Raw genomic sequence first — 25,349 nt, forward strand, 5'->3', positions numbered from 1 at the left:
GCGGAAAACTCGAATAAACCCTTATTATGCACGGTGTCTCTGTGATGCCTGTCAAGATAGGAAGAACCAAGGGAGAGTAACGAAACATCTGTGGCCTTCTGCAGCAGGAGGCTTTCTGGGTTAAATGAACCTCGTAATTGAAACCCTCAGTGCATGGTCCAGACTGTTCTCTTCCAGAGTCTGCCTGGTCTCTGTGCAGATACTACCCCCACAGCCCTGGTAACACAACAAGCTGAGCTCTGGGGTCCTTTTCACAGCTGGGAGGTGCTCTCTTTGAACTGTGGGAAGGTTCACTTTAGGATGTTGAGGACCTGATCACCTCAGGGCTGTGGATGAAGCAGGTGCTTACAGGAAGTTCAGGCTCTGGCACTTAGCCTTTACAACGTGTAAGATGGATGTTTTGCATCGGTAACCACTCAGTGGTGGACTTTACTAATGAACCAGACTATTTTGGAGGATGGTCATTAGCTGGGAAAACAGTAACAGAATACTAGATTTAGTTTCCGTGCACGGGTCTTGATTTTTCACCTAGTTCTTCCGCCTGTTCAGCATTATACGTACACTCACGTGTTGTCGTATATATGTGTAACATGCATATGTATATTCATATACATATATGTATATCAACAGTGTTTAGCTGTTGGATTTATTTACAGGGAAAGTATCTTTGGATTCTGCGTAATATTTCTGTAAGGTAGTAAATCTGAATATTCCAGATATTCTTGAACTTGACAGGTGTGGAGAGGTATCTTTTGTTCTGTCAAATAGTGCCTCCCTTAGCTCGAAATGGTACTTCATTCAACAGTAGGCTGAAAGAAAAGATAAGCAATGTTCAGGTTGAAGAGTTGTTGAGAAATTTCTTCTTCTTCTTGTCATTTTCCACTCAAAAACCGAGGTGATATGCAAATAGCATTTTCTTTTACTACAGCAAACTAATGCAGGAATATAAAACCACTTAAGATAAACACAGCTGAAAATTGACTTGCCACAATACATAATTCCCAAAGGGAAATTCCATGACCCTTTTTACAAGAAAAACAGAGAAGAGTGTCTGTGCTTGATCTCAGCAGGCATGGACAACCCCTTTGTGGGGACTTCCCAGCTCTGAGCGCATGCAGAGGCACTTGTTATTTCCCACTGTGGGTGATCCTCCGCAGCTGCTGTAGCACTCACCTTCCAGGAACACTTCTCCATGGGCCCCAGACAAGAACTTTGTTACCTCCTCCCACAGATGCTGCACTGAGATAGAGAGACTAAATGAGGGATTCTGGTTCAGGTAGGTAGGCAAGGACTTTCCCTATATGCTCAACAGAGGGGAAGAGAGGTTTTTTCAGAGGGCAGTGTGGAGGATAGCCACGTTAGGTGGCTGCTTCTCTGAATCACCTGGAAGAGTTTCGTTCTCAGTCATTGTAATTACTGAAAGTAAGGAGACCTGCCTCTGGGTGTAGTTGTTGCATTACAGAAGTGCTTCAAACAGATGAGTTTCCTGCACTCTCCAAGTCACCCCGAGACAGTCATACCTGCTTGAACTTCTCGCTGAGGAGTTTCCCACCTAGTGTCCGTATCACTTGGTTCTCTCCTCTCTCTCTCTGAGTTTTCTGCATTGGCCACAGTACTGAGAGCTGTAGCTGAGCAACTGCTGAATGTCCCTGCCCGCATGAAAGGGTTCAGGAGGTGATTAAGAAGGGGTGGGTGTCTGTAATGGTTTGGTGAAGTGCGTCCTGACAGATTCACAGGCAGTGGGCAAATGACTGAGAGTGAAAGTGGTGGGATGGGGCGTGAAGGGTGATTGGCAGTGGTTGCTTAGTGGTCTGAAAAGGGGTGAGTGAAAGTACTTGGGGGAGGGGAGTTTGGGAAGCACGGCTGATGGTGAGAAAGACACTACTGCATTACCCCGTGGCATGCTACAGGTGTACAAGCTGCATTCTCTTCCATGAAGCAGTTTTAAAAGACTTGATGTCATTAAAAATGCTCACGTACTTCTATCTAAATTATATAATGTAGTGCTGCATAATTAAGCAGGGGAGGAAATGAAAGAGATTCAAGGAAGGCTGAAAAATAAAAATAAACTGAGGAGTCCTCTAGGGAGAGTAGAGAAGAAGCAAAGACTGATAGTCCTGCAGGCTGATGTGATTTTGCTGTCCTCTGTAGCACCACCACATCAAGGGAGACAGACAGTGTCCCTGCTCCTACGGGTGGCCTTCCATGAGGATGCCTGTGCTCAGCCTGGCCCTCTGCCCCAGAACCATCAGCCAGATGTCTGTGGCCTCTTCCAGCATTCACTCCAGCCTCAAACAGAGCAGGAATGCAGGGATGGTGCTCAGAGCAGCCGGGAAGAGCGTCCTCCCCTGCTGTGATTAATTCAGTTAAAAACCCATGACTGACCCATCACAGTGTCTGTGGCTGGACAAAGGAGTGAAGGTGGCCCTACGTAAACAGCAGCATTTTAAACCCTGGCACATGGTTAAATTCCGTAGTGTTACCAGGTTTTTAGCTTTATTTTCAGTTAAGTAAAGAACAGAGCTATCTTTTTTTTTTTTTTTTTTTTAAATACAGCCTCATCCCTTTATGTTGCTGTCATTATATGTTGAATTATTATTCCTTCCATTTGGATAAAGCACATAAACAAAATTTAATTTTTTTCTGTTTACTTTTTAGTTTTCATTAAATAGTTTATGAAAATGCTCCTTTTAAGATTAAAGAACTCGCCCATTTTAAAATTCTGGTTTGAACTTCTTTTATCAACCTTTTATTATGCCTTGCATTTAACTTACAGCTTTTTTCTTTAATATTAAATAATCCCATTAGTTTTCCTGATAAAAAGACATACTGGAATTTTTTCTTAAGTTAAAGGTACTATGTTGCTCAGTTTTTTTCAAATTTCTATAAAAATCTTACTTTAGGAATCCATGAATTTTGTCTCAATCACAGTCTTTTTGTTAGAAGAACATGAAAAAAATTAGCAGGAAGTCTTTATAAACACTGAAGGACACAAAAATCCCCTGCTCAGCTAATACATAATTATTAAAAATTGTCCTTCATTATTGGAATCATGATCAGTCTAGCACAGACTGTGTCTGGGCCTGTGTTGGTCACCACCTGCTTCAAATGAAGGCAAAGAAATGCCACAAGAGGTGGATTTAGGATAGTGTCATCTCCCATCCTCCCCCCTGTCTTGCATAGTCCTTTTGAAGACTTCACACTAATCCCAAAAATCAGAGATTGATTTAATCCTTCAAAAAAAAGCCTTCCATTATAATTATTATAATAATAACAACTATTAGTACTATTATTATTATTGCCACCATTATTATTACTACTACTATTACTGTAGTAATATTACTATTATTATTTGGACTGTTAACAGCTTTTGTTTACTGTAGAAGTATTTGCTTACTCTTTGAAGCTCACTAAACTCACGTCTCAGCATTCTGTAGCAATTATCTAATTTAAATACTTTATATAATAAAATTGTCTAATTGAGGATGGCATGCAAAAGTATGCTGTCTTACCAGCTTTGAATTTCCTGTGCTTCCTTATGTTATTGAAATCCCTCTATTTCTTGCATGATGAGGACCGGGAGTGCTAAATCTCCATCTGCACGTTCTCTCTCCCTGTCACTCATTGACTCCTTGTTCAGTTAGATGGCTACATTCCCAAATGGCTTGTTCCAGTGCTCTCCCTATTGAAAAGTTTTCTGTATTCTTAGAGTCTTATTGCTCTACTCTGATTCCTGTCAAATAAAGAGTGCAGAAAATTCAAACACAATTTTCAGAAAATGTTTCTTAAATCCCAACAGCTTTAATTAAATTATTATCAATGCAATGATTATTAATGCATTAAAATTTTAGACATGGGATCAGGAATTTTAACTGGTTTCCTGTGTCTCCCCATCCAAATTGTAGCTTTATAGTATATTTCCTGGCCCAAGACTTCCAATATTGGCACCTGCCTAACTTCAGACAACCAAGGCAGGAGGTCCCCACTGCAAGACTCAGTCTACTTGGGTTTAGGAATCTAACTTGAAAGCATATTTTTTGAAGATTTAGGTGAGTGGGATACATTACAGTGACAATGAGAAAGAATTTGCATAGGCCATACAGTACTAGCAGTTGTTTGCCCAGCCAAAAGCCAAACATTTTATTAACACAAGTAGATAAAAAGACAGTAACTCTTACTTTGAGTATGGAACTGATTAAAATATCTTACCTTAAGGACCATTGATCTGACACAGCTTCTGCTTCTTTACTTTCAAATGTTCTGAAGTCCCACAAATGGCTGTGACAAATTGAGGAAGCTCAGAAGCTGAAAGGTCATCTGGGAGGGGAGGGGTGGCTTTCAGACACGAGCTGGCCAAGGCTTTGCTTTAAGAAGCCAGTCTCCCGATGGCTGCAGAGTGGAGGGTCAGATCGTCCTTCTCTGGCAGACAGTGCAACTCTTTGCAACTAAAGATGATTTTTGCCATCAGAGATGGTCAGAATGAGCCTGGTGAGACTAACACCCCCAGCTGTCCCTAGGAACACGGTCATGACGAACACGAGCTCAGCAAGCTTCTTAATTTCAGCCAAAATAATGGATATCATGAGGCACTGGATGAGCTTTTCTTACCAGTAAGAGAAACTGTCTGGGAAGTAACATCATTTGGCTAGACAGAAAACTCTGGTCCAAGACAGGGCAAATGGCTTTGACTCAGCCGTTCCCAGTTTCATATGCAAGTCTGATGAAGCATTGAGATCTGTGCCAGTTCTCAGTGTGGCCAGAACAGACTGTTCAAGAAGGTGTTTTAGTTTGTTAGATAGAGTAACTGAGTAAAGGAGAGCCTAGAAAATGGAGAGGACCAGAACAGAAGTAGATCCTGCAAATAAGCCAGAAGTTATGAGCGTCTGGGGAACATATTAGTCAGATATGTCTATTAAAGACATCTGTATATATGGCTGCATCTTGTGAATTCAGAGAACATGATGCCAATTGCAACCATTGGAGAGTCGTAATTTTGGTAAATGTATAAAAGGGAATTCAGGAAAACTGGGAAGGTATCAGAAAAAGGAGTTGAATAGCGTTAACTATTTAGACAAATGTAACAACCTTAAAAGTAAAAATCAATCAGAGTATTTTGCCATGGAGGATGATTTTAATAGCAATGGGTGGTAGGGAAATGTAGTGGAACAACATCATTATCCACCTACAAACTGTTCAGGAAAGAAAGACTGGGCCACGGAGGCAGAGGAAATACAGCTGTATAGAAGGGTAACATGAACATTATTTAACTGAATTGTAAGTGGGAAGGGCTATGCAACTGAATCTCTGAAGACAAATAAATAAATGCTAAACTAGAAATTCCAAAGCATTTTTACAACTTTTGAAAAGTAAAGACATTAGCAGGTCTTTGTTGCTAATATCCAGCTTAAGAAAAGCAAACAGAATGAGCATTTTTGAACTCAAAAGAATTGTTAACAGAATTGTGGTAATGGGGACTTGAGCTACTCCCCTAAGCTTGGCCAAATAGATGAGAAGGCACACAAATTAGAAGAGCAATTTTCTTAACACTTGGCGCAACACTATCTTGGAAAAATTAGAGACGGAAGGATGAAACTGCTCTTAATTAGGGTATTAATCACAAACTGATGGTTGCTAACTCACTGAGTACTAACACTTAGGTGTACCAGAAACCTAATTCGGTATGGCAGTTCAGGGATCAAACTTTCACCTCTTCAAGGTGATGCTCTTTTTGTTTTCTTTAACCTCTGTGACATAAGTATGTATTTTAACATGTAAAAAATTCAACAAAGAGCAACTTCATCTTCCTCCTCTTAAATCTACTCTTAAAAATTGGCCAGAGGTGAAGTAATAAACACAGCTTTATGAGCTGCTCCTCCTCCTGGGAGCATGAAAGCCTTCAGAGAACTTCTCATATGGCTCAGCCACTACCAGCTCCTTGATAATTCATACAGGTGTACCACACCTTCCACATAGGAGGTTTCTGCATGCAGGTCTACAGCTGTGCAGTGCCCAGGTATCCCTGCTTTCTGAGCCTGGTTTTGTGTCAGCTTCACAGCAAACCTGACACAGCTGATGTTGGAATAAACCTTGTTTTAAACATTGCTACTTGACCCCTGCTTGCTTCTAGAGGAACACCACCTTGACTTGGGTTTATTCAAAGACACAAACTGGGTCTTGGGCTATCACCGAGTACTAGGCAGGGCCAGTCTTCACTGCAGGCTAATGCTGTGTCACAGCACAACCTTGAAGAGTCCCTTTGGCACAATGCCTGTGGTGACTTGGCAATTGCATCCACCTAGGCTACACTCAGCGTTGTGGCAGCCAGCTGCAGTTAAAACCTGCTGGGACCATGGCTCTAGCATGATTAGCTGGCATGATGACAATCACGTGTTTGTCTCCACTAACTTCTGCTTCATAGACAGGAATAAGCAATATACCATCAAGGAAAGGCATAACTTGTGTAGGGACAAATGCTTTGTGGAAACTGCAAGGCAGCACTGAATGCCTGAAAGTGAATAGTGGAAAGAGAAGTAATGAAGGAAGCAAGGTTAAGCAGCCAGAGGAAGAAGGAATCACACAAGAAATGGCTGAAGAAACACGCACCAGAAGGAAAGCGAGTACATGAACAAAGCATATAAAAAGCCCCCAATATGTGAAAGAAGTGCAAGTTCAGAGGTACAATTTTGGAGTGAACACAGATGGCAAAATTAGACTGAAACCAACATAGAGGGTCAGGTAGGCATGAGAAGAGACTCACTGACCCTTGCATGGTTCTTACATATGTAGAAAGGCCATTTGGATGGGACAGAAAACATTAGGCAAAAAGGATGCAAAGCAGCAGTGTATTTTTTTCCAATCAAAAGCCATCTATAACCTGTGCTGAAAATGTCTTTTTTCTTCAAGCATATTAACAGTTTAATACATGATAGTATCACTGGCGACACTGAGAACACTGGCCTTTAATGAATCAATAGATTTGTTTCATCTTTAACTAATTTGAACCTTTAATCTTCTTGCTTGTACAAATTCTTCTTCCTTCAGGTCAAAGTATTAAATAGGCTCAAAAAGTAAATAAGGAAATAAATACCAGAAACCCAGTGGGGAACATTGAAATTAAAGTTTTCTTATAGTCAAATCAACCTAATGCTGTGATTACCAGCTCAGTTCAGCTTCTTTCCCTCACCCCCTCCCCCCAACTCTATGGCTAAAGCTATGGGAGTAAATGGCCTAAAAAAGGAAGGTGCTTTGGTTTTCTTTTAGTTTCTTGATGCTTGGATCACTGTAGATTGAGGTTGAGGATCTTTGTATTTTAACTGCTCTTATTATGGACATACAGAAACCTTTACAACACAGATATGTAAAATAGCCCAAAACATTGGTCTGCAAATTTTCCCTGATGCTTCATTCCTGGCTTGCACTCTACTGTGCTGATGCATCTGACTTTTTTTATGGATATAAGTTATACTGGTGCAAACCCTTCTGTAGACAAAATCTTGCTGATATAACTGTCTCCCACCAGCACAACGTATTTCAGTTAATGAGTCAGAATACACTTTGATATCAGTATAAATGGTTCCTACTGGGGGGAGGATTGCTTCTTTACTGTTAGAAGTGTAGATAAGTTCTGAACTTTCCTCTTCCCTTACTTGTTCTTAAATCAATCAAACCCATATCTATTATTTCTAATCCAGAAATAATACAGCTTATTTTCATCACATTTTTGTCTGCTGGTCCCTGTCTGTGTGCACGCTTCGATTGTACGGTCATCAGAAAAGCGTATATCTAAAATCTTCTTGAAAGCAGAAGTTTTGTTTCAAGTGACGGTAACCGCAGGATCAAACACCTCCAATCTTAAAAGAAAAAGAAACAAAACTGACTCAAAAGTTTGAAGCTAACAAATGGTTTGTAGCTGACTGAGACACTTGTATTTAATATTGAGGAAGCAATGACTTTCTGGTCTCCAGTGGAGCATCTCCTAACCAGACAGACAGGCACACAACAAAATGAAGTCTTAATGCCGAGAACTTCTTAAGAACAGTACAATAACATTCTGGCAGGCTGGGCTCCCTTGGCTCATGCACTCACTGAAATTTGAATGTCTTTTTCAGTTTAGCATGATGCTTGGCAAATTTCCCAACCTTACATTAACTGGGAAAGGAAGACAGGAGAAGCTGGTACGTTCAGTGAATCTTTGAAGAAGCTTCTTTGCAGTTTGCTCGTAGCAAAAGTTGGCTGCAAAACAGTGTAGAAGTGTCGGGACTGCAGCTTAGCTAGCTTGAAAAGGGTTTATCTGACTTGCATCCAGGCACCAAGATGCTCAGATACCACAGCAATGTGTGTGGTATAAGAACCTAGATAGAAAGTGATTAGATAGCAAATCAGACAGAATTTTGCATGTGATTTCCTGGGTTTGTCTAAATTTACAGCAGCAACAGTTAATTATAGGAGGTTCTGAAGGCTCCTGGGTGGGCTTATGGCACTTAATACATTGGATTCCGGCCATAAATTGCCAGCCAAGTTACCACTGTGGCAGGAAGCCCCTATTGATGCAAAGCTGATGGAAACCATCCTTGGGCCTTCCCACTTAAGGATAGAAGCAGCAGATATCAGTGATGGAAGATCTAGGGGGAGAAGAATTCTTCTGGCAGCAATGGCAGAACTCCAAGGAAAAGAGCATCGAGATGTGCATGGGACATCACCCGAAGTGGGACAGATGCGTGAGGTGAATGCACACAGGAGTTACTTGTGGTCATCCTCTAGATGATTTCTGTACCTACTTCCAGATCTAGTGCCTCTCCTTCCACCACACGTGAATTCCTCAGCCCTTGTAATCACTTCCTCTGGCTCTTAAGCAAGGGCAGCTCTTTAATTGCAGATTAATGCGTTAATGAAATTCTTGAGGCTACGTTGAAGTGACTGGGCAAGAGAGATCAGGCTTTCAGCAGCAGCTGCTGGCACAAGAGTCACAGCTCACATTGCTCTAAGGGGAAGCAGCATCCGTCATTTTTTCTCTGGTAGTGCCTCAGGGCACATCTACATGGCAGGGCACTGCAAAGGGATTCTGGAGCTGCCTCTGAGCAGTGGTTGTGCTAGTTTCACAGCAGGAATATTCAGCCTGCCTGGAGTACTATTCTAATATACCCCCTGCGTTTGCACCCTCATCCCTGCCCCTGAGGTGGCTTGATGAGTGCAAGGTGTGCACTCTCTTCCCCTCTGCTGTGTCGTCCCACCTGCTCTTAGAAGTATTAAAAAAATAAATTACGACATTTATGAAGGACTTTATATCAATTTTGATTGTGGGGTCTTACTTATTTTAGAAATTGGGGAAGCTTTCAAGGCTGATTTCATAGGTGATGCTTTTTTTTTTTCTTGGCTGACAGTCCTGATTTTGTTTTATATTCTTTCCTTTGAGTATCTGAAATTTTGCATGAAATTTCTCCTCACTTGGAAACACCAACACGTGAAGTAATTACCAATCTTTCCTGCCTAAGTTAACAGCACTCTCCTTCCTTGTGCTCTTAGTTCAAGGTCACAATGATAGAATTCAATCCTTCATGAATTTTCATCCGACTTGCTGTCCACAAAAATTGTTGATTAAAAGATCCAATTTCCATTGGCATTCTGCCTTTCAAAGGATGTCAACAGGAAATATAAATGTGCAGCCCTTTGTGAATGATCTGCAAGGACATGCAGGCTTATGAAAAAAAAAAAGCAGCAGTTAGCTAAATCCTTTAGTTTCTGTTTTGAATGACTGGCCATAGGAATGCAGGCTAAGCTGTATTTCAGCTGTTCCCAAGGATGTGTATGTGTAACTTGTTGATAGTGGTTGGTACATCAGGCTCCAGTGACAGCTACGTGACCACTCTGATGATCACTGTCCTGTAGCAGAACCAGCCCCTGCCTCCCCTCAAGAACACCAGGCATGAAAGAAAACAAAGAGGGATCTGTTTATTCAGAGGACTGGCACTCATACCTCCTGCTTTTTATTGAGAAAAGAGAGATCCTAGGTCATTTCAGCGCTCACTCTATTCTTCCAGCAACCATTAGGTTGTGAGGAACTGCATGACTTGCTCCAGCAATTGATGTGAATTTCTGATACTTGGGAGAGCTGAGACTTTTGCCATACAGGACCTGTGGGGAATCTGATTGATAGGAGCAAAACTCAACACCCAGAACACCAGCTTACTTCATTGGGGACTACCCATTACCAACAAAAGGAAAGGAAAACCCACCACAGTCTTAAAGTTTCAGCGTTATGTTTTTTAAATCTTACCAGTGTCCAAGGTATATGTCTTTCACAGTAAAAATTACTTGGAGTGTGCTGTGAATGCACAGACACAGATCAGTGCTGAACATCTGGTTAAAATAAATTACAGTCTTATTTTGCAAATAAAAGTTCCTAGGGTCTACATGACAAAGTCTGGCCAGCACAACTATCTCATGGGGAAAAAATCACATCCCTAGCCTACAAAGATAACTATTTTGGCATGATTCCCTTCCCCACTATGTAGACTTGCGCCGACTTAGACCAGAGAGGAGTCCTTTTGCCAGTTTAACTCACATGGTTTGGGAGGTAATTCAACCATGCTGGCAGACTCCTGCAGCTGGTATAAGCCATGTTTCCATCGAGGAATATGGCCAGAACAGTGACACCAGCAAACCCCCTGAAGTACTTAAAGAATAGCACTTTTTCTTCTGCCACCAGTGTCTAATATTTTTCCATTTTAAAGCTTCCTGCTGAAAGGAAACACACAGAATTTGTGCCCTTCCTTATATCATCAACACGTTATTTCTTGTTACAGAAGAACTAAAGTATACATATGGATAGAAGGTGTGTTGCTTTCCAGCATCCTGGTGGTACTTGCCTTTGGATGGGAGATCCCAGTTCTCCTGCAGGATGCCTGTTACATGTTTTGGTGTTGGATTTGGAGATCGAGAGGCAGAGATGGTTTGCCTTTTATTAGGTCTTCATATTTTGGTTTTGCAGGGTGGCATTTAAATAAATCTAAGGGTCACAGTTAATGAATTACAACTGTGTATGCAAATGAATTTGAGCTGTTTTGAATAACAAAACAAAGTCCTTTAGTCTGCTTGTGACTTGGTTTGTATTTTTACACTCTAACTGGTCCTTTTTTTTCATGTGGTCCCTGTTAGCTCTTACCTGATAACATTTGCCAAAGGACTTTCTGGATGAACCCAAAAATCAAAGATTTACCAGTCTACCTTAACCTATGAGCCCCCTGTCCATAAGGCAAGGCAACGCATAAAGCTGTCTTGGCTTAAAAGTTCACCTCTTTTGACAACAGTTTTCACCTGTCCCACTTAATTAATTTTGTCCAAATTTCTACTTGCCTCAGTCTACACAGAATCTGCTCATTCCTTTCCCTGCTCCTTCACCCTCCATTTCTCTCCCAGGTCTCAACGTTTTTGCTCAAGCAAACAGGGCAGAAAGGACAAAAAGTGGGAGGGGGAGGCACCCAATTAAAAACAATCTCTTCTGAGCAGATGCAGACCTGGAACTTCCCCTTATTTTAATTTCCCATTATCACTTAGCTGTGAATTGATGAGAACACGGAGCAAGACACCAAGAGGCCCCATTCTCATGTGCGCCACATTGGAAGGGGAGAATTTTCAGTGTTCCATCAGACTGCCAGGACCTGTCTGCCTCCCACAGCTCCTGGTGGGAGGGCTGACTTTGGAAATGGCAAAAGACACCAATGACCAAAAAATGCTGCCTCTTCTCTGCCTCGAGTAAGGCTTTTCCAGGTGAGCAGAAATGGTCTGAGCCGCTAATGAGGTCTAGGCTGCCAAAGAAAACACATGGGCAAATTCGTATTTTCCAGGTGGCTGGTGGTAGAAATGTAACTGTCCATTGAAGTCTACAGCATAGCCTTTTTTTGCACTTACTCATTAAATTGCAGATTTATTGTGAGGTTACTTTAGCGTAATGTTAGCTGTGTTGTCTCACTGGCCCTGTAAATCAGTTGCTTGTCACAAGATTTAGAAAAAAAACGAGTGCCTGCTTCAAGTCACACGAGGAATGGGTGGCGCTTCCACATGGCCTGGTGCTGCTGGAGCACCATGGAGCGCCATGGAGCACCATGGAACAGCCAGGCCACCACTCCAGCTCTGTGCTACTCTTGCTCAACGCTGAGCACGAGGTTGTCAAGCCAAAGGGCTTTGGATCAGAACTGAGTGTTGAAATAACAAACATGAGATGGAACATATCCCTGAGGGATGTTAAAATAAGCAGCAGAAAAACGCATGACTGGTCCCTCGTGGTGCAGTCGATGGGACAACCTGCTCAGACCAGTTGGATTTCACCCATCTGGTTCACACGTGCACTCAGCCCTTTCTGGCCAAGGCCACCCTGAGCCAGGTCCCTCCCCAAGCTGACAGCTTCGCCACCTTGCTGTCCTCTCTCTGCCTTCGCTCATACCTGTGCCTTGAGGCCGGCACCGCTGGATGTGCTTGTTAAATGAAAGCTTCCGTGGCCCTGAGGACAAACACTGTGCCACAGCACTCTGACCACTTCTACAAGCAGCTACTTTCATTTCCCGTTTCCCAGGCAGTTACATGATTTAACTCTTCTGCGGCAGCCCAAGAGCAGCACGGGCAGCTGGAGCAGGCAGGGAATATAACAGGGGATGTGTTCACATTTCCCTCTACTGTCAGTGCAGGACCCACTGCAGAGAATCTTCAGAGGTGCTCTTTTAAATTAGCTGGGCTATTTGCAGTATAAGGGCACTCATATTGAAAGCCAGTTACAAGCAAGACAGAGATTTTAAGCAAGATTTAGAGAAAAACAGGCCTGTGTTGACATTCAAGCCCATTTTGTCATTATTTTTTTAAAGCTATTCTGAAGATTTGACAGAGGTCTTAATGCATCCAGCCTCTTTTCGGAAGATGCAGGTGTAAGAGTGATGTTACAGGGTGAGATGAGTCTCCCCAGCAGGTCTGTGACACTTGCTCTCTCCTTCAGAGTGATTCACAAATCCACAAATGGGTGCCACTAAATTTACTGTTGTGTGTGAATGTAAACTCTTTAGAATGGGTTTGATAAATTGGGGAAGAATGTGGCCCACTAATGAGTTGGTCTTAGTGCAACTGACATTCATGTGTTGGGACACATTTGTTTTCTAGGTAGAACGGTTTCTAGCACTCTGTTTAAGTAAGATACCTCCAGAAAATAAAACTATATGAACCAGCAAATTCTTTGAGTAGGATTATCAACCACAAAAGATCTGAAAATTGTGAAGCATCAAATAGAGCAGCTTTGACCATGTTGTTAGAACACAGTATTTTGTCCAGAAGGCCTTCTTGCCTTCTTTTTCTCATAATTGCTAATAGTGCTCCCTCAGAAGTGGCACCCATCAAATACCACCAGCTAGCTGCTGCAGTGACATAACAGCTGTTATCCTGATGCCAGAAATACCTCATTTTATAGCGTGGGCCTTTCCAGGAATAAGAGAACAAGGTCTGGGCTTTTGCATATTGCAGAACCACATCTAAATGAATTAAGTAGAGACGCCAAGACTAAATTACTGAAACAGTTCTCATGCTGACTTGGTTTGACAAGAATGTGGCCTAGTCTGAGCACCGGATGGATTTCCATCCAAGCTGAATGATCAACACCTTACAAATCCTGTGTTTAAAGAGGTGGCTTGACTATTCCTCAAAGCCTGGATTTACTCTTCGTCTCACAGGGGTCTGGAGGAAATCTGCCTGCCAGCAGGGTCACTCTTTAGGAGCACAGACGGGGGGACTAGTCATTCCATTACGATAACCACTCACATTTATATATTTCTAAGCATATGCATCACTTCTCATGAGCAAACCTAACCACTCGCTCCTTAGATGTCTCCATCTGAGTGACATGTTTAGTAAGTCATGCAAATAATATTTCCACTGATGCCAGTTCACACAGCCTTACAGTGAGTGCCTGGCAAGACTAGGACCTGCAAAATCACACGCTCACCAATGCAGAAATTTATACAAATAGATAGTAAGGACAAGGAACAAAGTTAGGCAAGACTACTGTGATGAAAACCAGTTTTGTCCAAAGTCGGAAACCTCAGACACCACTGGACAAACAAAAGTATATGCAGCCAGCATCTAACACATCAGCTGCAGACCTAAGACTGTGTCAGGGCTTGCAGAAACAGAGAATTCAAAACAGAATCATAGAATCATAGCAGACTGGACAAGACTCTAACATCATTGAGTCCAACCGTTAACCTAGCACTGCTGTGTTCACCAGTGAACCATGTCTCCAAAACAGACCCATTTCTACCACAAGCAAAGGTGAAGGGGGAAAGAAAAAAAAAACCAAATAGGAATCGGTTCAGGGGCTCACATGCCAAAGCCACTCACTAGGCCGGTTCTTTTTCCATGATCAGCAGGGTTTGTGTGGTGACACCTTCTTTCCTTCCCATTATAATTTGATAATATGCACCTGGCAGGACTACCAGCATGTCGGCACTCCCAGGTGTAAAAAGATATCGGCCTCTCTAAAGATACGGACCTTGTGAAATGCCACACCTCGGCACAACACAGCCAAGGGCTGAGCTGCCCTTATTTGCATGTACTCACGACTTAGTCTTGCATAAAAGACCCATAAACTCTTTGGGAAAAGAACAGCTACACATTTGTCTACTTCTTGTGTTCCAAGAACTTTTCTCGTTAGCTGCAAGATGACATTTTAATGAGGTTTCACTGCATAGAAAACATGGGACGATTTAACCAGCTCTGTCCGCCCCCTCCCTCCCTCCCCAAACTCTTTCTGAAATGAGTTACCATGCAGGAACAAAAGCTTTTATGAGAATTTATGTCATTCGTGTGGAGGCAGGGGTGAGGGAAAAGTCATTCAGCTGCTAAGCCTTGGCATCAGAGTGTATGCCATTCCCTCTCCTGCCCCGTACTGGGTGGCAAAGTGGCCTTGTTCAGACCTGTGCGAGTTTCTTCAAAAGCCGGGAGCTAGTGTGTGTTTGTTTGTTTGTTTTGGAGTCACAGAGAGGGCAGCGTAAAATAGCTGCGAGGCAATTCCCGTTCAGTAAAATGGAAGTCTCACTGGCTCTTCATTCAATACAATGTGGCTCAAGAGGATATCCTGCCAACCCAATGATAACGAGGGAAATAAAGTCACTTCCTCACCAGCTGTTTGATTCAGGTAGAAAAAGGAAGCGTTTACTTCCTCATGTTTGCTCTCCCTGCCGCCCCCTCAGTCAGAAATTGCCTTCTCCCTCCAGATTTTCAGTAAGGAGCCGTCAGATCTGTAATGCTTCTCTGGGCTCAGCCTGTGGGCAGTACGTCCTCCTCTGTGACCGAGGAGCTGTGCCTTGCCTCTCGGGCCAGGGTGCAGGCTGAGCTGCAAAAGGACTGAGGCTGAACAAACTTGGCTCATTCCACAAGCAAAGAATGCCCGTGTAATTAAAGATGACATTTGTTTCTTGGATCAGAGCTGCCGAATTTGGGCCAGCGGAAGAGCAGGATAGTGTGATCTCTTTGTTTTGAGACTGCCCTGACTCAGTGCACTATTACGCCTCCTAATCCTCCCAGAGTGACAAATTCCACTTCTGTCCTGGGCTCCCTGCAAATCCCAGGAACTCTAACCAGGAACATGCTCTGTCCTCCCTATATATAGACCAGTGGGCAAGAAGGCAGTATGGGGCAGTCCTCCTTGGGGCAACCCTCCTGGCTTCAAATCAAGCACAGGTAGGAGAAGCAGGCATCTCAGGTGCTTTGGTGCCTAAGAGGAGCTTAGGCAGAGCATCATTCCCTTCCCCGTTGCCACCTTTCTTGCTTCATGGAAACAGTCAACACCAAGTTTCACAGTAAACCAGCAATGGACTGATTTGACTTAATAAAAGCTTCTTAAGAAATGACTTTTTAAAACCTTACAGAGCTGAATGAAGAGTTCTTTTCCATGTAATTTTTAACAGCCCTGATATAATTTTACATCCAGGATATAACTTCCCATTAAATTTTGAAGGTCTTAAAAGCAAGGTCTGCAATGATTTTCTTTCCAATTGTGTAAGACTTCCAAAAAGGTTGACCAAGCCAGAACTTGCCTCAGTCTATTTGCCAAGGGGACCCTTGCTTTCATTATAAAGAGTGCTTTTCAAAGGACATCAAGTGTTTCAAACAGTTTTCCTAATCTTATTTATTTTAGCTGAGATTCTCTTATTTTAAACAGAGCAGTTTAGGTGACAAAAATCCAGTGACAAATACATGGCTTTACAGAAGACAAAACCTTATGAAACAGTTAAGATTCTGTTTAGGGTTCTCTTTGTGCTAAAATAGTTTTCAGCAACGGGTCATACTTCCCTCCTCCCACCCCCCTTGTTTTAGTACATAAAATGGACATGTGTTTATTTAAAACAGGTTTGAAACTTAAACAAATAGTGACAGGCTGTTCAAACAAGCTTCGGAAATAGGCCTAATCAGGATGTTTGAGAAGGGGAGGGGGAACGATCATAAAGAGCTACTTGTAATATATAGTGCAGACACCATTAGGTTGGGTTCATGTTATTGTTGTAATAATCTCGGACAAAAAAGTACTGCATGCTGCACATTTTTTGTTAACATTCCTCTTTTGAGCCATAGGTTATGCCATATTTTTGTCTTGTATCCAAGTTTTACTGTTCCCCTCCGTCCATCTCCATACCCAATACCAGGAGCTCTATGGAATCATTGAAAATGGTCTCACAGAAAAACTGGGAGGAATGTTCCTGAACTGGGATAGAAGGGAGGCACAAAATCTGCTCATTTTGATATTCATACTGGGTATGCATCTACCGTCATGAATATACAGAAGTGAGACCTTCCCCACAGAAAGAAACCATGAAAACCTTAACGTTAAAGTGTTTCCATGACTTGCATTTCCATGAGGGTTTTTTTTTTTCATTTCCTCTCTTTTCCACCCATAATAATATCACCAAGTGTTGAACTTTACCCTTGTTGTATTTTTATAAGGCCTGATCTTGCACTCCTTATACAGACAAGGCTCCTGTGGAAGACAGTGAGTCTGTACTGGCGACAACAGGATTTAGCCCAGTCTGTAACATTTTAGGATATTGTGTTACTTCATAGCCTTAAGGAGAAATAAAGCAGCTTTCCAAAGAGCTGCACAGCAAACTGAGTGTGCTTTTTCAGCTCTGCAACAGCACAGCAGAATATTAAGGCCAGAGTTTGCAAATGTCTATGTCAAAAAACAGGCAGCTAAGCAAAAGTTGCCAGTTTCTCTCTGAAATGAAGAGTTTGCATTAAAACATTCCATCCCCCCCACAAAAGGTTAAGCTGCTTTCGCTTAAGAATATACCTTTGGAAACCCAAGTTGGAAAATTATTGCCTAGAGGAACAAGCATTGAGAAATAGCAAGAGGCAGACGTGTTTTCACGTCACTCAGTTGGCCAAAGCCTGTGGCTGTTCTGTTACCAAGTCTTACCGACTTACATCCACTCTGACCTCCAACATGCACCAACATTACTTAATATAATAACTTACTCTGGAAGTAAATATCTGTTATTTATTTGAATATCACTCAACATCTAGTGAATAGAAGTCAAAATATTAAAAACCTTACACGCCCTCTCGTGGTAAAACCACAAATGCTCCTATTCTGTTAACAACTAGAGATGCCTGATGAGGGAAGCTAATTTAACTACAGAATTTGATTATCATTAACTCAGTTGGAAGGTTTACATCAATAATGGACACCTTTCTCTCCTCAATTCCTGCTTTAAGCCATAACAATATATGCATTTTTAGAAGGCAGGTTACCTCCTAGCATAATAACACTGCAAAACAGCTAAAGGCACTATGACTTTAATAGAGAATGTTAACTTCTACCAAAATTGGGAAGTCTAGGGTAATAAAAGGAGAGACAAAAGCCATCATGTTAGATAGCTGTTTCATGGTTTTTTTTCAATAGCTTGGGAGCAGACCTTAATTGGCTGCACAGTAAAAGAGTTGCCATAAATGATGATGCTATCAGTTTTGTCACATTTTTAGTCATTCAGCTTGGCTATTTACTGCTTTCGTGCCATACAGTATGATTTATCTGTCTCTCAGGAATGCTCTGGAGCGTCATGCTTGTTAGGAATTGCAGCCTGAAAGAAAGGCACTACGTGCAGAGTATGACCAATCCAATCATTAGCCCGGTCAAATCCCACTGTATTTATGAGTCACAAAAACTTTTTCTTTGCTACTTAAACAGCCGTTCCATTTGGTGCCTACGTGCATGACCAGGTTTTCCTGGAGCATATGACCACGGCATCACCCTTTTTGATGACACTTGTGAAAGATTATCATAGGTGTAACACAACCTGAACACCTTCAGTTCATATGGAAGAAACATCTGTGGCTACTATACAAAGTCTTCTGAGCCCATCCCAAGGGAACCAAACAAATACAGCGTTGTTTTCAATGAAGCTGATCTGCAATATAGATGCCCCATGTCCAGTGGAAATGAAAGATTTGGAGAATGAAAGTTCATCTACTTCCCTTTGTGTATGTTTGTACAGACAACATTTAGGACCCAAAATAGTGGTAACTTGTATTTAAAAATACTGCTTCTGTCTTTTCTGTTAGACTGGGCATGCCTAAAGGAGCAGCCACAACCATAAGTAGTTTCAGCAATATTTGTAAAGAAATAGGCAGGAGAACTTTTTTTTAAGCATGAAAAACTGAGCTCCCAAATCACTAATTCATAGGTTTGTGTGGTCTTCTTGTGCCAGCGGGATTGCTGGTTGACGACTGAGAGTGAAGAAATTGCCTTCATTTCCCCATCCCCCCTTCCCCAAAAGAAACAGTGACTGCAATTCTGATACTCCTTTTCTCATTTTTCTAGGATGCCTTTGTGGAGTTGTATGGCAACAGTATGAGGCCTTTGTTCGATTTCTCCTGGATCTCTCTGAAGACTATCCTGAGTCTGGTTCTGGTGGGAGCTTGCATCACTCTTGGCGCTTATCTCGGACATAAGTAGAGTCACCCAGTTTATTGTGGATTACAAAAGTCTTTCAAAACAACAAAATAATATTTTTTTTTCTGTAGCACAATATTTTATGAGCAAAGCAACTTCCCAGCGAAAGATTAAATCAGCTATTACTGCCAAAGGAAATATCATTTATTTTTACATTGCCGGAAAATTATTTATTAAAAGATATTTACATTTTAACCTGCTATTTTCAGAACCTCAGCAAGCTGTATCTGTCATCACATCATGTTGTTATTCTTAACTTTAATGAGCCCCAGAGTATTTTACGTTCTTTTTTTTTTTTTAATTAATGCCGCTGGCTGGATTATTTTATCTCTGAAGAGCGAATATACTGACAAAGACCTACCTGCTTACACTTACAAGGGCAGTTACTTGAGCTGCTAAAAACTGCCAAATGGTGTTGAATTTTCTAGCATTTTCCAGGAGGGATCTGAAAGACAAGGTCAGCATGAACAAAGTCCTCACCCTGTCCTGCTGGCAAGAACTGACGTAGTAAACAATTCAATATGGTACATATGTGGAGTCAAGAAAGAAGCTTCTTGAAGGACACTTGGCTATCCCTACAGGAGAACAGTTGGAAATATGATTGCCTATGCCTTTTAAACATGTGTTTTCAAGTTAACCAGCTGTGCCATCACATCATAGTCACAATACCCACACATGTCAACTGGTTTTTTTTAATAGAAGTGTGAAGTTAAATCTTTGGGGCTTGCAGGAGATTGCTGTTCCAATGATTTTCTCAGCAGCAAAATGTTTTTTGTGGCTACTGACACGGAAACATCAGGAGACCTTAAGTGCCTGCTTCAACAGAGCAGAGCTGGAGTCTGAAGACCTGACCTGTGTCCCACTTTAGTGGGCTCATATCTGCAACTAATCCTGCTTACTTACAGCGTTCCTCCGGGGGTTTGAAACCAATTAGATGTGGTCTCTAAATCCCGGAAAGTTGAAAAATATCTTAATTTTATTTGGCAAAAAGCAGACCTCAGCTAAGTTACAGATTAGCTCTGACTATCCTTGTTTATCAAACTGGACACCAAAATCAAGTTCATTTTCATAACAGGAAAGTGAGATTTATCATCCTGCCCCTCGCTCTCAAAATTATTTCATGCTAACAATTTCCTAAGACTGTCTACAGAAGAAAAGATGATGAAGAAACTCAAAATCCTCTCTGGACAGAGACTCTTTGACACCTCGCTTGTGCAGGTGCCTACTGTCATCTCAAGTGAAAATAGGCTGAAGGAAAAGGGGGAGTGGGAGGTGTGAAGTCATCTGCTCCTGTTACAAAATGCACCGCAAGTAAAATTAATGCAGAGTACATAATACAGTTTTATAAACAGACCTGTGTTCTGAAACCAGATGTGTCAATGCCTTTTAAAGCAGGGCTTTCCATGAGCTTGACGGGGACCAAGAGTCCCCCGGAAACCGAAGACTCTGAAGTGTCAAGTCCCAGGGCCTGCTCTGAGGCATGGAAATGTCCATCTTCAAATGTTTTAAGTCCTGCGCTTCTATTTTTTCTATGGAACTTTTGAAATCTGGGATTAGTGGGTAAATGGACGTCCAGATGTAAAAGGAAAGTTTGCAAAGCTCTGGATAAAATGTACCGTACAATACATAAGTGCTCAAAGGGTGAAAAACATACAGTGAATAAACTGTAGCTCCAACCTCAAGATTTCAGCTGAATAACTTTGTGGCATTATATGCAAAATATCTCCAGTAACTCGGGAATGTAATATGTTCAATGTTAAGGCTGTAGTTGATGTTGTGTCTTCAAAGCTGCTTTTATGTTTGGTTTTTTTAAGAGTTGTACATCTCAGCATTTTTATTGCTATTTAGTCGTGGCACCTACACTTTGTATGAGCAAAGATGGAGTGAGCTTACATTTCAGATTTGAAATTACTTAATTTTATAGAAATGTAGAAAGGAAATATTTCTAAGAACACAAAAATGTGAACTATGTTTTATTAAAGGAAAAGGAAAAAGAAAAATCCCACCATCAAACAAAAACTACCTGCAGTGCTTTCAGAGTGCTTCTGTAAGAAGTGGGCATGCTCATGTAGGGTTTTTATGAAAAATATTTCAAATCAGAGGAACTGAGGAGTATTGTGGATTGAGTGTGGGCTTTTTTTTTTTCTCAGCTTACAAACTGAATTTGTCTGCAGCCAATTGCATAACTGGAATTGGCTGGTATTGAGCTTATGTTTCATTTCACAATCTAGTCTTCGTTTCAATTTGTGCCCATATGCCCATTAAAGTTTATGAACTATTAGACCTCAAATTGTTTCAATATTGTTTATTTTATTAAAGGTTTACATTGTCAAAAGTAGTAAAAATACCAATTCCTGTGCTGCTATAATACCAGGATAATTTGAATGGGGTTTCTGTTTTTAATACCTTCCAATGGCTAAAGTTTTTTAAAGCTGCTTTACAAATAATATGAAAATGACACATGATACACAATTAAATAAATACTGAGGATTTTGTGTTCTGTTGTGTCTACTCACTGGACTTCCCAGTGTATTTGTTAGTACCAGGCAAAAAGAAGAGTCATGATGACTGTTGATGATTTTATTAAAGAGCTAATGGAGTTTTCCCATCCTGACTGCAGAATAGTACAATATTGTGGCTGCATTAGGTATTATGATAGTTGATCATACATTTATTAAGAAAACATATTAGAAACTTTGAATGTATATAAAAGCTTGAACCTCTTAAATAAAATCCTCTCTTCTCACTCTTGCATTTCTTTTGCAATAATTCCTGTCTTTTCTACTCTTCATTACACTTCCATGTAAGATTTTTTTTCCACAAAATGCCTTACAGACTTCCATGCTCAAAGACTATGCTTCAGTGAAAACCCATCCTCTGTCACTATGTAGGCACAGACATCTGACCATTCTCACCATATCCAAATTGTAAAGAAAAAAAAAATTAAAAAGAGGGATACTTCTGAAGTGTTTAAGTGTGGAGAATCAGAGGTCAAAAAGGAAGGAAGAGGTCAAGAAGTGGAGGGAAATAGAGAGATCACTGAAGTATCTCCCTAGTTAAAGATGAGTGTTACCTGGAATTTGTTTATTTTTCATCCTTTCCATTGAAAAAGGATGATACAAGGGCAGAGAAAAAGTTTACAAAGACCCCACAATTATTTTTCACTATAGAACTTTGTTAATCTGAAGGCAGTTTTTTAAAACAGAAAATGTATAGGTATTGAAGAGAAGTACTGGATTTTGCTATATTCAACTTAGGTGTCCTTAAATATTTTTCACTCAATTTTTTAAGAAAATAATGAAAGTATTTTGCTTCTGAAAAAATATTCCATAGGATCACCTGAGACCTGTCATAAATCAGTAACTTAGGAACAGATGAAAAAATTCTGCAAGTATTCTGAACTCAGAGGTGATACAGAGGATATTTCTTAATGGAACAAGCACTGGATCCACCAAAGGACTAATGGGGCTGTGGAGGTAACAGAGACTATACAGATGAGAAAGGGAGCTGGAAGATACGGAGAATGACATTGGTATGTAAGAAAATCTTCAGTTTCATATGTTGCAGGAGTTTACCCAGGATGGTCAGAACATAATTGTTAACTAAAAGCAGCTACAAATGTGTGCACTACATGGCTATGATTACTAAAAACTTGCGATTACAAAATTACGTGTAAATTATTGTAAAATTATCTAGTCTATAAAAGTTCATCAGTTTGCTGTTGTGATTGGGGATTATATAGCCTGAGTAGTTTTGCACTGAAAAGGAACAATAGTGAGAACAGAAGTCTGAAACCAGATGTGCAAAGGCAACACAAAGGTGATGCAGTTCAAAGAGCACAGTCCCAGTCCCCCCAATCCACGCAGTCTCCCCAGCTGAGGCAGCGAGAGTCTGGACTGCATGCTTTGACCCTGAAGCATAACACTGCTTAGCTGTGCACCTGCACTTCACAAACCTATTGATTAAAAGTATAATGAGCTAGCATGTTTAAAGCCTTTCTTCTTTTTCTGCTCTCCATCTCTGAACAAACTAGCAAAATTGTTCATTTCTATTATGAGCTTATGGCTCAGTACTATATGAAAAATTATACATACTTTAATTTATGGGTATAAAAATTTTTTCTCACTGCAAAATCCCAGCTTTATTTTTCATTCCTATCTCTCTTTCCAACAAGGCTAAATATGAGGAAGACAAAAGAGCTAATTTAATCTGTATTTGGTTTAAATCACACTTCTATACTAAATTAATGCAGTTTCATCACACAGTGAAATTATCTTCAAAAAGTAATACAGCATTAAGAGTTCCACAAAAACTATATATTTTTATAATTTAAATAGCGGGTTTTTTTCTTTTTCTTCTGAATATTTGAATTTTAATTATCACCAGCATAAATGTACATAAGCAGATATTGTTTATCTAGTACCTTTGGATGATGTATGTATGGTAATGTAGTTTGTCAGTTTATCATCATTTAATATGATTATGTTGTTGTCTTTAAAATGTTATAAGAACATGCTGCCATTAAACTTTCCATGTCTGTCTAGTTTCTATTGTGAAAAAATAATAAAAGCACACTGTGAGATACTTGTTTTGCATTTGCATTGTTTAGGATTTGTTGATAAAAAGCTATTCAAACATTTTGAGTGTAGTCCCATAAATGACATGTAATGTTTCCTTCCTGATAGTTCTGTTCACCTGTTCTGCTCAACAGTGGCCAGTACTCACCAGTCTGATGTAGTGGCCCAGGTTTGAGTAGCTTTTGCTGTGTGAAATACAGCCCACAGGTGTAGCCTGTGCTTTGGGGCCCAAGGACAGTGTCACCCTTTCTGCCCTCCTATTCATTTGATGCCTTGCAGAAAGCACAGCAAGGCTCTTCTATTTGTTTGCTAAAACTGGTTTCCATTCTTGCAAACAGGAGCTGGAAATGCACATTAGCAAGTTTCAACAAGAGCAAAAAAAATATTTTTGTTACTGCTGAAGGCTTCCTACAGTTATGACTGGTTTCCAAAAAGTGTTTAGGTATTTTGCTTCTTACAGGCTCACGTTACCAAGCCCTTGATTCACAGTGGTTGCCTCTTACCTTCTGTGGTTTTAACTCAGGTAGAACATAGCTGAATGTGTTCAAGTAATGAGTATTTAACTGCTTTAAGAATTTACCCAGCTTCTTGAGTGGGTTTTGCAGCCATATGTGTGCACTGTGCTGTCATGAATGCACTTTTTATGAGTGCCTGAAGTTCGCAGTTTAATGCTTTTCAAGCACAATTCAGGCACGTGCAGAACATCTACCCCTCTATCTGTGTCCATGAAGACAGAGGCGGTGGAGGAAGTCAACCTGAAACTGAAAGAAGAAGCAACAGCAACAGAATGCAATGCATGGACTCTGTCCTCTGGGCTCTGGGATTCAACTGCCCAGCACAGAGCAAGGTTACTAAATTCTTTGCAAGGTAGAAGGTAAACCACTTTGCAGTGGGGCAAGTACTACCATTTCTCTCTGCCATTATTCTGTGAAAAAAGAAGACAAGGACTTGGGGGAGAGCAGCCCCAGTACTGCATTTTTTCTAGCTAAAATCTAACAAAGGAAGATGGGATTAAGTTTCCACAGGGAATTCAGCAAAACTAGGTAAATTAGTTCAGAGATTCTTCTCTTTCTGCCCAGTCAGATAACTGCAATTTTTCTAAAAAGCTAATGGATTAGCATCTGTGATTAAATGCTTACCTTATCACTGGGACCAAGCACAGTGAGCAGATGGGGAGAACAGAAGAGGTCTGGTGCATAAAGATAAAATGAACATTAGACTTGATAACAAAGGTGAATTTTGGCTGTCTGAAAATCAGGTAGGAGCACACTAAAACAAAAGAAATTTTGCTAGGCCAAAGCCAGAAAGCTCCCTTCTCAAAACATTCCTGAGTGGCACTGTAAGTCTCCACAGAAGCTGCACGAGCCAGGGTCAATCCACCATAAACCCCTGTTGCAGGAAGTTTACTTACAGCAATGAGGAAAGCATTTGGTCAACTTGACCCAGTAGGGGAGAGCTTACACTGGAGAAGCACTTTGTGTAATGAAATTATATAAATGCATGCCATAGAACTATTTTATAATCTTTCAAAAAACACTCTTTTAGTCAAGTATCATGAATCCCAAAATTGGATTTATTGTTCCACTGACCCACAATAATCAGTCTTATGAACTGATGAGCATATCTGATGCAAACACATAAAAGTCAATGCATGCAGTCTACATACTAGGGTGGCAACAGCTTTGATAGACCCTTAATCTTTGTCTTTGTTGGGGCACCTACAGCAGAAATTGGGAAAGGAGAAAATGCTGTCTTCAGCACTAAAACGGACAAAACCCCTAGACTGTACG

The 25,349-nt window shown here is 40.9% G+C and overlaps 1 protein-coding gene across 1 annotated transcript in view; it reads left to right on the plus strand.

The window, feature by feature from the left end:
- The window catches only part of BCL2 (BCL2 apoptosis regulator), a gene marked incomplete at its 5' end in the record, with an annotated part of 92,626 nt that extends 71,110 nt beyond the window's left edge, over positions 1 to 21,516 (plus strand). Inside the window, one exon of the mRNA XM_082293268.1 lies at positions 18,851 to 21,516. Within this exon, the coding sequence (XP_082149394.1) occupies positions 18,851 to 18,985 (135 nt within the window). The 3' untranslated portion in view covers positions 18,986 to 21,516. The remainder of the gene's footprint in view (positions 1 to 18,850) is intronic.
- Between the last annotated feature and the right edge of the window lie 3,833 nt (positions 21,517 to 25,349).

This window comes from Coloeus monedula, assembly GCF_965178545.1.
Source record: "Coloeus monedula genome assembly, chromosome: 1".
NCBI lineage: Eukaryota > Metazoa > Chordata > Aves > Passeriformes > Corvidae > Coloeus > Coloeus monedula.